Raw genomic sequence first — 13,041 nt, forward strand, 5'->3', positions numbered from 1 at the left:
CATATGTGAAGTGCTTGTAGATTGTAAGATGCTATATAAATATAAGGTGCTATTCTTGCTTTGGAATAATATAGTAAGCAAAATGTGATATTCTAAGCATGACTTCATAGATTATCATCAACAAAGTTAACAGAATTTTTATAAGGAATATTATCATGGACTTTAAACAATCTTTAATGACTTAACCAAAGCTTTTCTTTAAGATGACCTAGTAATTATATAGCAAATTTAGTTACACAGGTTAAGTTACCAATATTTTAAGACTAATATCTTAAGGCTATTCCACAGTTGTAGATTCTTTAGTTCTTAAGTTATATGATTCTATGATTTCATGTTTATAACATAGGGAAACAGGCTTATACCTAAACATAATTCAATTTATTTATATAGCTGTATCAATAGCTAAAGCAGAAACCATAAAGCTTCAAGGGTTAAACGGGTTAAACCATAAAGTAATAGAGGAGTTCAGGCCTATCTTTTATGGTTTAATGCCTTTCAGACTATACTTTTTGAAAATCCTTTTATACTATACTAAACTATACCAGTTTAATGTTACATTCATTTTGTAAATATTGATAGAGTTACCTACATCCCAATTTCCCTGGGACAGTCTAGGTTTAGGCCTGTTGCATTATTAGAATTTCAGTTTTGAAACAGTCTTTGAATAGAATGATCTTATAGATTTATTAATAGGATAAACTTCTTTGTTGGTCAATAAGTGCATAGTTCAAAAATTAAATGATTTTAATTGTTTTTGGTACCCCCTTCACTCTCAAGGGTCTTGATTTGAATGATAAATATATCATTCCCACATATAATAAGAACTTGGAGCAGAGATCAGCAAAGTCAAGAACTTTCTGACTACTACAAGGAGCAGAAGTGAAAGCAGAACTTGATATGATAAAACATCAGAGGACCTTGTCTAAAGTAAAAAGCCTTGGTTTCTATAAAGATAATCAAATCAAGTTTGTCTGCTGCTCATCAATGAAGGTGGGAGTGAGATTAAAGAGGAAATATGTGCTGGAGAACAAGGATTCCTAATTCTGAATCTATATAATCATATGTTACAGAAAGTTAAGCTAGTATTCATATTGGAACTTGGCAAGTCTCTGGGAATGTAATTATCTGTGAGAAAAGATGAAGTTGCATTCTTATACATGATCTGATTCAGACAGACCCTGTTTGCAAGCTTGTCTTACTATAATAGAACGAACTGTACTTTATTAACAACAGGGACAAGATTCTTTTGAAACTGCATGAGCTGAGATTAAATCATGTCAGTGAAAACTATATGTTGGTTACTTTTACCTAGAGTGTGTAAAAGATGTTTGGTTTGAAAGATGTTTAATAAAGATAGTATATCAACTGGATTATTTATATGAAGAAACAATCTTTACAATGAATTCTGAATATTTTCCCAAATAATTCATCAGTCAGAGGAAAATAAAAAAAGCTAAATTCTCTGTAATGGGTATACAAAATTTAAGTAAAGGTGACAATGATTTAGAAAGTTAATTTTCAGGAAGCAAGTGAATGTATTAAATGAGTTGAACAGTGTTAGGTTTATATCCTAAGTCAGAGTTAGAATCTTTAAAAGAAGTTTTTAACTTCAAAAATGGAAATCTGCTAAAGCGCAATACAAAAGGTCTGTATTTCATTATTGTCTAGGGTTGCACCTATGGAATTCTTTGAGGAAACTGGATAGCCTTTTTGAAATTAGTGAGATATAGATGTACAAAAAATGCTGTGTATTAACTAACATATCCTTTCCAGTTGCATCTTATTTTTAGGAATCAGACACAAAGGTAACTCTCTGCATGGTCATCATCTTTTAAAATTTCCTTTATTAATATTTAAAATATATAAAGGAAAAGAAATTGAGGATTAAAAGGATAAAATTCCATGTTAAAGCAAAAGCTATCCTGGTTCTTTATCTTCATACTTCCAAATGCGCACTCTGTTATTAGGAACCATTGTGAAAAACATGGAGCTTTAAGAGTACCGAAGTGTTCAGAAATGAAGAAGGAAAGAAGGTGTGAAAACCAAGAATGACACTCTCAAGTATGAATTAGCTGCTTTTAAGCTGAATTCCTTAAGCCAAAACATCTTTCCTCACATTGCCTCAATTTTTTATGTTACGTTATACTGTTGGAAATTCCACAAATTGGATTAAGTGTTTGGGTAAACAGGCATTCTCTTTAACCCTATTCTTAGGGAAGGTGAAGTTGGGAAAGATCCTTTTTTCTTTCTTGCTTTTATTCCCCAAATCTAGAATTCAAATTAGTATTATTAGATTACATATTTAGCCTAATATAGATATCTTTTGGGAGAATATCCTGTGAATTTAAATGTCACTGGTAATATGGTTGGAATTGGACAAAACTCTTCCAAAGTTAAGTATGCTTGATTGTATTTCTTTTCTTTCAGTTTAGAGCCATATTTGAAAATGAAATCAGAGATGACAGTGCAAAAATAATTGCTAAATAAATAATGACTACATAGTAAATATCCCTAAGTCCCCTCATTTTCAGTCAAAAAAAGTTAATTGAATTGGGTAGATAAGACAAGATTCAGGATCTCTCAAAATTTGGAGAAATTCTATCCAAAATGGAAAACAGAGGTCCCTCAGAATGCTAATAGGCAGAAGGGGGGAAAGCCAGATGGAAGGAGGTCTTTCTCATTGTCAGCACGTTGTTTTTTCAATTGATTCAAACAATAAGGATATCGTACTTGGAAAACAAGTTGGAAAGGAGATATTGAGGTGAATAGACAGGGAATTCTTTCCAGATTGAAAGAGGACAACTGATAGGCCTAGAGAATTGGGAAGGGAAGAATACAGTTTGATTTTTAGCTTGGAATTTTCCAAAGGAAAAACTGCTTTTTTAAGCACTGAAATCTATCAAAGACAAAGATGTAGAGAGAATGCCACAAAGCTCGTTGATGATAAATAATGGGAGGAAAATAAATGCTAAGAACTTTGAGACATTTACTTTGAAGCCTTTATACTTTAAAGCAGAAACTTAACTCTCCTTATAAAATGAAATAACCCAAAGCTACCATCTCCTCAAAAGCGTTACTTTCCCCAGGAAAGAAAAACTCTCAGAGATGTATTTTATCCTCTCTATTCCACGAAGGAAGAAATGAAGAAAAAAGTAGGAGTCTAATCAAAGGACTTTCTTATTAGAAATTCTCTCTTTAGGCCTAAGAGCATACTGGAATCTTGTAGGTAAATCCCAAAGAAGTTGAGGATCTAGGACCCTCCAAATTTTCTCTGATGAGGAAAAAAAACCCACCAAGTAAAAAGGCTGACATGAGAAAAAGACTCTTAGCAGAGGAGGAAGGAAAAGGCTTTAGTCTTTAAGTACAGAGAGGCAGCTTCTCACACCCCTGTTTTGCAACAGTACACCAAGATGTTTATGACTCCAATTACCTTTAGAGAAATACTAAATGACAATTACTGTGGGTACACACCTGGATAGAAATGCAAAACTGAGGTTAACATACTAGCTTCACTAAGAAAATTATGCACCAAAATATTAGTAAATAATCAAGTACTGGTATCTTTTAACTAAGAAATACATATCAAATGAGAAAAACTGACAAATCAGTAAATGGAAAATTTTTAAACTGCATGTTTTAAAAATAAGTCAGATATCAAAATAAAATGTCTTAATGACTATTCGGCCTGTTACTGTGTATGTTCACTTCAACATAATCAGGCTTGTCATTATATTAGTTGATATTATTTTAAGCATTATGCCTAAAAAGAAAGACAAAACTGGAAATCCTTAATCTGTTAGTTCATTAGTTTGAAATCTACATCTGCTATTTTATATTTGCAGATCCTGACAGGTCAGAAAGTAGTTAACATCAAGATAACCATGAAATTAGTATATAGTATATAGTATGTAGAAAACTAAAGAAGGGTTATGTCACATGGAAGAAATAAAATAATGACAATGTGAAATAAAACAAGTGATCTTGAATGGCACTTGATTTCTGAGAGGAACCAGGAGAATGCACAAAATATTAGCAAATTTATGCAACACACAAAAGCAAAGAAACAGAAACACCTATAAGGCAGGTCCAACAAACAGCAATAACTAGCTGCTAATCAGAGAGTAGTACTCAACATGGAAGGACAGAAGCTAATAGCATATTTTTAGGAATTGATGCACAGGAATAAAACACTGAATAGAGCTGAAAGAAACAGCATCAATTAGGAATATTACATCCATCCTTTGGGTAAAATTTTGCCCTTTTCCCCTTTTAAGTCTATAGAGATTTCAGAATAAATTTTAGTCAAAGTATAGGTGTAGGGGCCAGCAATTTACTATTATAATAATAGTGCATGTAGAAGCATGACATCAAAGTTGGATTGGATACCTTCCTAAAGTCTTTTCTAGTCCTTTGATTCTATATTTTAATATTATCCAAGCACTACTTCTGGGAAAGATATAAATAATTTTTGTGTACGTGACTCCAATTCTTCATTTTATAGTTAAATATAGCATAAATCAAGGAAACACACTTCTACATATGGGAGTTACCATGTATAAATTTGTTTGAAAATACTGTACTGCCATTATTAGCAGAAATTTATAAAGCAATGTTATAAACTAAATCATACCTCCTTTTTCTAAGCCATCCTTCTGAAACCAGCTGACAGAGGAAGTTAAAGTCTTAATTTTCCAAGATACTTTATCTTTTGACAAGCTACCACCTTTCTGTTTCTGCTTGTATTAGAGATTCTGGGAAACAGGTTGCAAAGCTATTACCTTGTGATTTTGGTACATGTACTAATATTTGTATTATCCATTTCACTCTAACACAGAGTGAATTTCAGATGTTTTTAAGATTGGCCTTTCAAAATGGGTACTAAGTAAGTAAAAATTTACTTCTGAAATTTATCTATAGAAGATATACTATAAAAAAGAAAAAAATAAAATGGGCTTTACTTAGCACACGTAAGGAGAATTTTCATCCTCCCAATCTGTCTGTTTTTAGAAGTAACAAGTTTGGGCTAACAAGCTATGCCGTGAGGAAGGCTGATGATGTCCTCTGTGTATTCAAGTTGACAATAAATTCCACTGTTTTGGTTAGCTTCTCAAAATAAAGCTAAATTCTAAGAAAGTGTATATGTATGAATTATATATATATGTGTGTATATATATATATAATGTGTATATATAGTATGCATATAATTTATACTTATACGTGTATATATATGTGTTTATGCATATAATCTCTATAGCTCTGTGGAAGAAACACACTTGGGTATCAATTATTATCAAAATTCCTTATCCATTAATACATCATTAATTTTTATTAACAGTCCAGGATTTGTTTAGCATCATGTTTAACATTTTGAAAATCAAAACAACTTTTTTTTGTTATCAAGGATACTGCTATTAAAAGAAGATCTCTAACATCAGTGGTTAATAATTTTTACTTACAGAACAAAAACTTTTGAAATTTAATTGTGGGACTTAGTCTATTTACGTTTCTAAAAACTGAGAATATTAATGTACATAGGGTCCTTGTATGCTAGTGTATATTCATACAGTCCTACTGTTCTCTTGAAACCATTGGACTGGCAAACATATTCATTATGGTTTTAAAGAAACACCTTATTTGACTCACGAGGAAAAACTTTGGGGTCTATGTCCTATTATTTCTGTTGCTGCTGCTGCTGAGCGTGGAATACATTTGGGGATGGAATAGGAGAGGGAGGAGATAGATTTATTAGGGTAATGCGAATATTTATGGCTTATCCCCTTCTCTCCTAAAATCGGAAAGTCAGTGAAAGAACTGCAAATGAATGTAAGATGGATTTTTTTATACTACTACAGAAATTTTAGTGATAAAAACACTTAGGATTTGTTCTGTAACTTTTGAACAATGGCTTTTCCTCCCCACCTATTTTCTAATTTTATAATAAGAATTGGCTTTAGAATCAGAATTTAAAGTTTTTCTTTGGTCTAAGAAATAGTTTTGCTTTTTATGAAAACAATGAATTTTCTTTTTTAAAGTTAATAACATTATATAATTGAATATATTGGTAACATAGAATTTTTTCGGTTAAAAGATTAAAGCATTCAAAGAACACTAAAATACAGTAGAATATCAATGTTATGAGATCATGTCAGAGGTGAGCCCTTCTTTTATCAAAACAATTCTACTAGTTGATCCATATTATATAAAATTTGGTGCCAAATGGCTTATGTTATAGGAAGGCTGCAGCATTATCTCAAATATTAGAGAAAAAATTTAACATAGTCAAATTAATCACATGAAAAGGCAAGAATACCGAACATGTTGATGGTATTTCTAATATTTGGAAAATGTTATAAAAAAAGCAGTATAAATACTATTAAAATTCTGAAAACCATGGCAGAAGCAAAATTAAATAAGGTGTAGCAGTAACAATAAATAAAAAATTAGACAAAAGCATATTAAATGACAAAATAGCAAAGTAGTAGAACTGAATTAACCATTAAATATACTATATGCAAAAGGCATGAAAGTATTAAAAATTCTATTAGAATTAGGAATGACTTTTATCCTAAATATTAAAATAAATAGCAAAGAATGTGAAACATAACTTCTAAAAGGTTGAGAGGAAAAGAAATAACACAAAGCAGAGAAAATGAAAGACACCTCACTATTCCCAATGTGGTTATTATTTATGGAATGGATAAAACATGTTGTAGAAAATGTCACTGCAGTTAGATTAACACATAAAAACACCAACATGCCACATATACCTAATAATTTTGTAGAACAGCTGAAAAAACAAATTTCATCAAATTTAGACAGCTTATAGTGGAATAAATATGGTGAGGTATTAACTAACCCTAAGTTTCACAATGGGCAGCTTCTAGCCGGTTCGTTGAAGCTGGATCTCGGCCACACAAGGATCATTAGACAAGAAATCAGTTGAGCTGGACTAGAGCTGCCCAATTGTCTTAATAATGAATGCTCCACACTGTCTGTTAAGTAAAGAGAAAGAAAATATAGATCAGAAAAACTGAATGGGGAAAAAAAATAAGTTAGAGTAGATGAATGTAAGACATCAATGAACATTTACTAAGAACCTGTAGAACATGTGGTACTAATTATATTAAGAGTATTATGAAGTGAGAGGCTAGAGATTAGGAAGGGTCCAGAACTCAGGAAAGGCTTGCTCCCTGATCTCCGAAAGCTTAAGATCTATTTTAGACCATCTCTAGTCTAGTGTCACAGTGTAAATGTTTAGTATATAAAAATGGAGAACAGGTCAACAGAGAAACAAGTGAGTTATAACATTACTTCTATTTTTGAAACTATTATTATGTGGGTTTTAAAAACATGTTTTTAAAAGGGGAGTAGAGTTTGGCAGAAGGCTATTTAGAAAGTTGTGCAAAACCCCAAAAGTACCCTTCAAGTTGGCATTGGTAGGACAAGCATATAGGTACTGATGCCATATAATACCGAGTAATTCATTATATCTGTGTCATCCTGAGATTTGCGTGTGTGTGTTAAGATTAGTTTGGGTCAAAGAAACAACCTAGTTGCTATTATCTTTTTGGCACTTTGGGCATAGGTCAGCTCCTAATTTAGGAAACCAAGCTGTCCTATGACATATTTTTAGTTTTGGATAGCCTCAAAATTTTCCATGTTTGTTTCAATCTCTCTACAGAAGTACTGTCTGATAAAACTTTCTATGTTGATGGAAAAGTTCTATATCTACACTGCCAAATATGGTAGCCACTAGCCACATGGGGCTATTTAGTACATGAAATGTGGTGAGTTTCTATTGAAGTGAATTTTAAATTTCATTTAATTTGAATTAATTTAAAATTGAAATTAACTAGTTTCCTGTGGCTAGTGGTTACCATATTGGTGACAGCATGACTCTAGGGGGTTCAAATTTGTCTGGTTTGCTAAACTCGATAGCCCTGCCTGGATTTCTCTGTTCAGTACTGTCCAATACCACTTACTGTTCACTGAGGTATTCTCAGTGTCTAGAATATTCATTAGCACATGGTAGGTGCTCAATAAATATTTGGTAAATGAATGAAATCTACTGTGGTAATATATAGCTATTCATACCTAGTCAACTACTCACAGCTTATTGGCAGTGTGCTCTGGTTCTCTAAGGAAAAACAGAGAAGTGAACTCAAACTAGTCTATGTAGGTGGAATTGCTTGGTTGAAGGCTCAATAGGCCTAGAGAGAATAGGAACAGTGCTTGCTTCATTATTACAGCTCAAAGAAAAGCAATATAAATAGTTATTATGTGAATCATTTAGGTTAAGTATGGGAAAACCGAAGGGAGAATACTTAATGATAAGGAATTTGGTAAGGATGTGAATAAGAGTTGATCAGAGTGATAAGAGGGGGAAAAACCTAACTTCAGATTAAAAAAACTAAATTCAAATTTTATGTATAAGTAAAGGATGGAAACTGAAGATAGAGACATCTTGAAGAAATATGAGCAAGCACTATTTGAAGAAAGTAAACTGGTTAGGCAATAATAAAGCTTAGAAAAGGGATTTGGTAGTAGAAAGAGAAATAAATATATTATTCTTAGCAAGTTAGTTGAAGAAGGGACACAAAAACAGTATACATAGATCATGTAGGATCAAGAGGTCAGAAAAATCACTGGTATTGTTTTGATTTTAGGAGAAACAGAAGATGGGCAAACTAACACGTAAGAGGTGAGGATTCTTCATGATTTTCAGTTTGAGGAGGTAGTGACCATTTATCCAAATGTTGTTGTTTTAGGGTTAAATTGGAAGAGAACCAAAGCCCTACGGTCAGATTCACTAACTTTGTTTTGTTTTTTTTGAGGAAGATTAGCCCTGAGCTAACTACTGCCAGTCCTCCTCTTTTTGCTGAGGAAGGCTGGCCCTGAGCTAACATCCATGCCCATCCTCCTCTACTTTATATGTGGGACGCCTACCACAGCATGGCTTGCCATGCCAAGTGATGCCATGTCTGAACCCAGGATCCGAACCAGCGAACCCCAGGCCGCCGAGAAGCGGAATGTGTGAAATTAACTGCTGCGCCACCAGGCTGGCCCCCAGATTCACTATTAAACACTATTAAAATGCAGAAAACTGGAAAATTCCCTTAGAAGACAATTTACAGTGCAAAGAGAATCATGTCATGATTAGTAGCTGGTAAAAGAGGAAGAAATATATTTCTGAAAGAGACACTGAAAGATCAAACTTAATGCAAGGAAAGAGAGCCACATCTGAAAATTAATAAAGTTTAAGCACAGGCTAGTTGACAGTACTGAATTAAAGAGAATCTAAGGGGACAAGACCTAGGTCAAGACCCTTGGGATTTGGCTAATAAGAAGTTGTCAAATCTTGGCAATAAATCTTAGATATGTAGTTTCAATAGATCTCAATACTAAAGGAACAATAATTTCATATGGAATGAAAAAGATACCCCTATACTCCTCCCTCATGTCTTTCCAAAATAGATAAATTTAAAATATTATTAGTGAAGTGTGGAATACAAAATCCTACTGCTTGTTATTATGTATCCTCAAAATGGGGGAAATTTAGGAAACAATTCTGTAAGGAATTAAGATTTGATGAGTTGAATCTTTTATTATGAAGATGGTCATCCAAGTAGTCTGAGTGCTGAGAGAAAAGAAAAAAGACTGGGGAAAAGGAGAAACAGTGTTCAATTAGAGGGAATGACAGACTCAGAATGTAAGGAAAGCAAGTGCTCAAACTAAGAATGAAAACACATAACTGGATAAGCAGATAAAATGTGCCACACAATAAGACAGATATCCCCCATAAAAGGAGTATAAAATTTACTCAGAATACTGTATCACCTCATACCTATCCTTACACAGTAATGAATAAATATCTCAAATTATCTTCATCCACACTTCCCCCTACATTAATTATCTTAGCTGGTAAGAACTCATGGCAAATGTAAATATTAAAGCAGTCCAGAGGCTGAGTCAAATAATCCATGTTAGGTTAAAAACAGATTAAAATGGGGCTGTCCCTGTGGCCAAGTGGTTGGGTTCGTATGCTCTGTGTCGGCGGCCCAGGGTTTCACCAGTTCAGTTCCTGGGCATGGACCTAGCACTGCTTGTCAAGCCATGCTGAGGTGGCATCTCACATGCCACAGCTAGAAGGACCCACAACTAAAATATACAGTTATGTACCAGGGGGCTTTGGGGAGAAGAAGGAAAACTAACATCTTAAAAAAAAAAAAAAAAAGATTAAAAAGGGAATATAGTCAATAATATTGTACTAACTTTGTATGGTGACAGATGGTAACTAGACTTACTGTGGTGATCATTTCATAATGTATAAAAATATCCAATCACTATGATATACACCTGAAACCAACAGGATATTATATGTCAATTATACATCAATGAAAAAAAGAAAAAGAAAGAATCGGGGCCAGCCTGGTGGCGTACTGGTTAGGTTCATGTGCTCTGCCTTGGTGACACGGGGGTTTGTGGATTTTGATCCCAGGCGCAGACCTACACACAGCTCATTGGGCTGTGCTGTGTAGACATCCCACATGCGAAGTGGAGGAGGACTGGCACAGATGTTGGCTCAGGGCCACTCTTTCTCAGGCAAAAGGAGGAAGACTGGCAACAGGTGTTAGCTCAAGGCCAACCTTCCTCACCAAAAAAAAACACAAAACACCCCAGAAAGAAAGGAAATAATTAAAAATGAAAATATAACTGAAGCGTTTGTATTATATTTCATATTACACTTTAAGAGTATACATGAACCTGACAATAGGTTAATTCAAGGGTCAGGAAACTGTGGCCTGCAGGACAAATCTGGCCCATCACTTATTTTTGTAAATACAGCTCTTAATGGAACACAGTCACACTCATGGTTTATATTTTATCTATTGTTATTTTCATGCCACAACAGTAGTGTTGAATAGTTGAGATAGAGACTGTGTGGCCTGCAAAGCTTAAAATATTTACTAATAGGCTCTTTTTTTACTTATTCAGGCTAGAAAGAAATTTTCAGGCTGAACACTTCTGAAAATCTAGGAAAGAAAACCTTAATAAGATGCCTTAAATTCAAATAGTGTATATACTCTCTCTTGTGGAAATAAATTATCAGCAGCCTTAAATCTATTGGATTCACCTTGATTAAATGAAAGTCAAAATCAGAAATTACAAGTTTAATAGAAATGTTAAGAGAAACTAAGAAGCTATTGATACTAATTCTTTTGAGACTACAAAGAACAGGATTAATTAGGTATATGTTAAGTTATATACGAAGATAAATGAGTATTTATGCACTAGGTACCATAATGTTTAAGTTAAATCTATACTTATTCTGTTTTACTGTCAGAAAGATTATTTATTTTGCTTGAGGAAGATTAACCCTGAGCTAACATCTGTGCCAATCTTCCTCTATTTTGTATGTGGGTCACTGCCACACCATGGCTTGATGAGCAGTGTAGGTCTACACCTGGGATCTGAACCTGCGAACCTGGGCCACCAAAGTGGAGCATGCTGAACTTAACCACCATGCCAGTGGACCAGCCCAAACATTTTTAATTTAAAGTGTAATTTTTCTAGTTTAAGAGCATATACTTTTCTACATTGTCTTAGATCTGTGAGTAGAAAATGGCAGAAATTGTACAGAGAAACCGCTATCTTACACTCTTTAGTCATACAAAAATTACACATACGTTAAATATAAATCATAACAGAGGCATGAATATATCTCTCTCTTTGTATGTGGGTCACCGCATATAAGCATAAAACTGGAATCAGAAACCTGCACCTTGCATGTTTAGAGAAGTGCTGCTAAGAGGAAGTTTACCCCTTCGATCCTGACAGATCTTTGCTCTACTATGTTACAGACCAAAGGGGAACAAAACCACTGACTTGTTTTGATTTGGAATTTAATCTGTCTTGTTAAGGGTTATAATAATTCTGGTTATTACATGAGATACATCCTAGGGAATATTTTGGTCCTGCTAAAGTTCAGATTTAAGGATTAGGGAAGAGTTAGAAAGCTATGAACTACGGTTAACTAGCTTATTCCAAAGCCCACGTCTCATACAACTGTAATATTGGATTTTATCAAATCTGAGACACGATGGACTGTAAGACACACCACTATTTTATGTATCACTTCCAAAACTAAAAAACATTGCAATCAGTTGTAAACATATCCTGACTCAAGAGGTTTTGAAATATGAAAAGATGTACATCTCAGAATCAATGAAATTTGGCATGTTTTATTTTTAATTTAGACGTGGTATCATAAGAAGCTTGAGTATGGAGGGACAGGAAAAACTCCCCCACAACTCCCCTTTTGTTAGAGATGGTGAAAAAAAAGAATATTTAATTTAATAAACTTTCAAAGTCAAAACTAGACCACAGGGCTGTTGTACACAGTTTTATATTTCTTCTTTTTATTTTTTTAAGGTTGAGTGTTCTATGTATTTTATAGTCAATATTTTTCTTTAAGTGATTTGGCAGCCCTCAATAGAAAATGGTGCCCCACTCAGGGACAGAAACTCTAAAACTACTTCTATAGTTTTCTAAAACTACACAACCCTGTAGAAATGCTCTACTATACAAGTTTTACTGTGTGTAAAATTATCTACTTTTGTTTATAGTGCATTTGTATTATAACACAGAAATCTTAATACACAAATGTTGATATATCATTAGGAAACAATATTTTCCTAAAACATATTACAGTAGACTAATAGACATTTGAGACATTAATCTTTATTCTTCCTAGCAAATTTCCCCTGGTGCACCAAAAGCCTTGGTGACTTAAAATAGAAAGATGGAGAAGAATAATGTAGATTTAATATTTTAAAAATAGATAAAATATTATAGAAATAGAAAATAGAAATGAAATATTTCTTACAATAGGTGGAACAGAAGTCTTTGGGTGGTGAACAAGCTATAGTCTACAAAGAAATTGACGATAATGATGTACACTTGAAATTTATATGTTATAAACCAATGATACCTCAATAAAAAATAAATTGAAAAAAGAAAAATATGGAAATATTCCTTGGA

General features: G+C 33.3%; 1 protein-coding gene across 6 annotated transcripts in view; it reads right to left on the reverse strand.

The window, feature by feature from the left end:
- Positions 1–13,041, reverse strand: part of BOLL (boule homolog, RNA binding protein) — a 96,025-nt gene that overhangs the window by 34,963 nt on the left and 48,021 nt on the right. For 2 of the 6 annotated variants that reach the window (XR_002801325.2, XR_011428331.1), the window contains one exon: positions 6,857–6,992. The exons of 2 other annotated variants lie outside the window; for them this stretch is intronic. Coding sequence is in view for 1 of the 4 variants with exons in the window: in XM_023622293.2 (XP_023478061.1) it covers positions 6,969–6,992 (24 nt within the window). In the remaining 3 variants the exon portion in view is untranslated. Of the gene's footprint in view, positions 1–6,667; positions 6,993–13,041 lie in introns of those variants that run through there. 2 more of the 6 variants (XR_002801326.2, XM_023622293.2) reach the window with 1 other exon arrangement.

Source organism: Equus caballus, chromosome 18 (genome assembly GCF_041296265.1).
Source record: "Equus caballus isolate H_3958 breed thoroughbred chromosome 18, TB-T2T, whole genome shotgun sequence".
Lineage (NCBI taxonomy): Eukaryota > Metazoa > Chordata > Mammalia > Perissodactyla > Equidae > Equus > Equus caballus.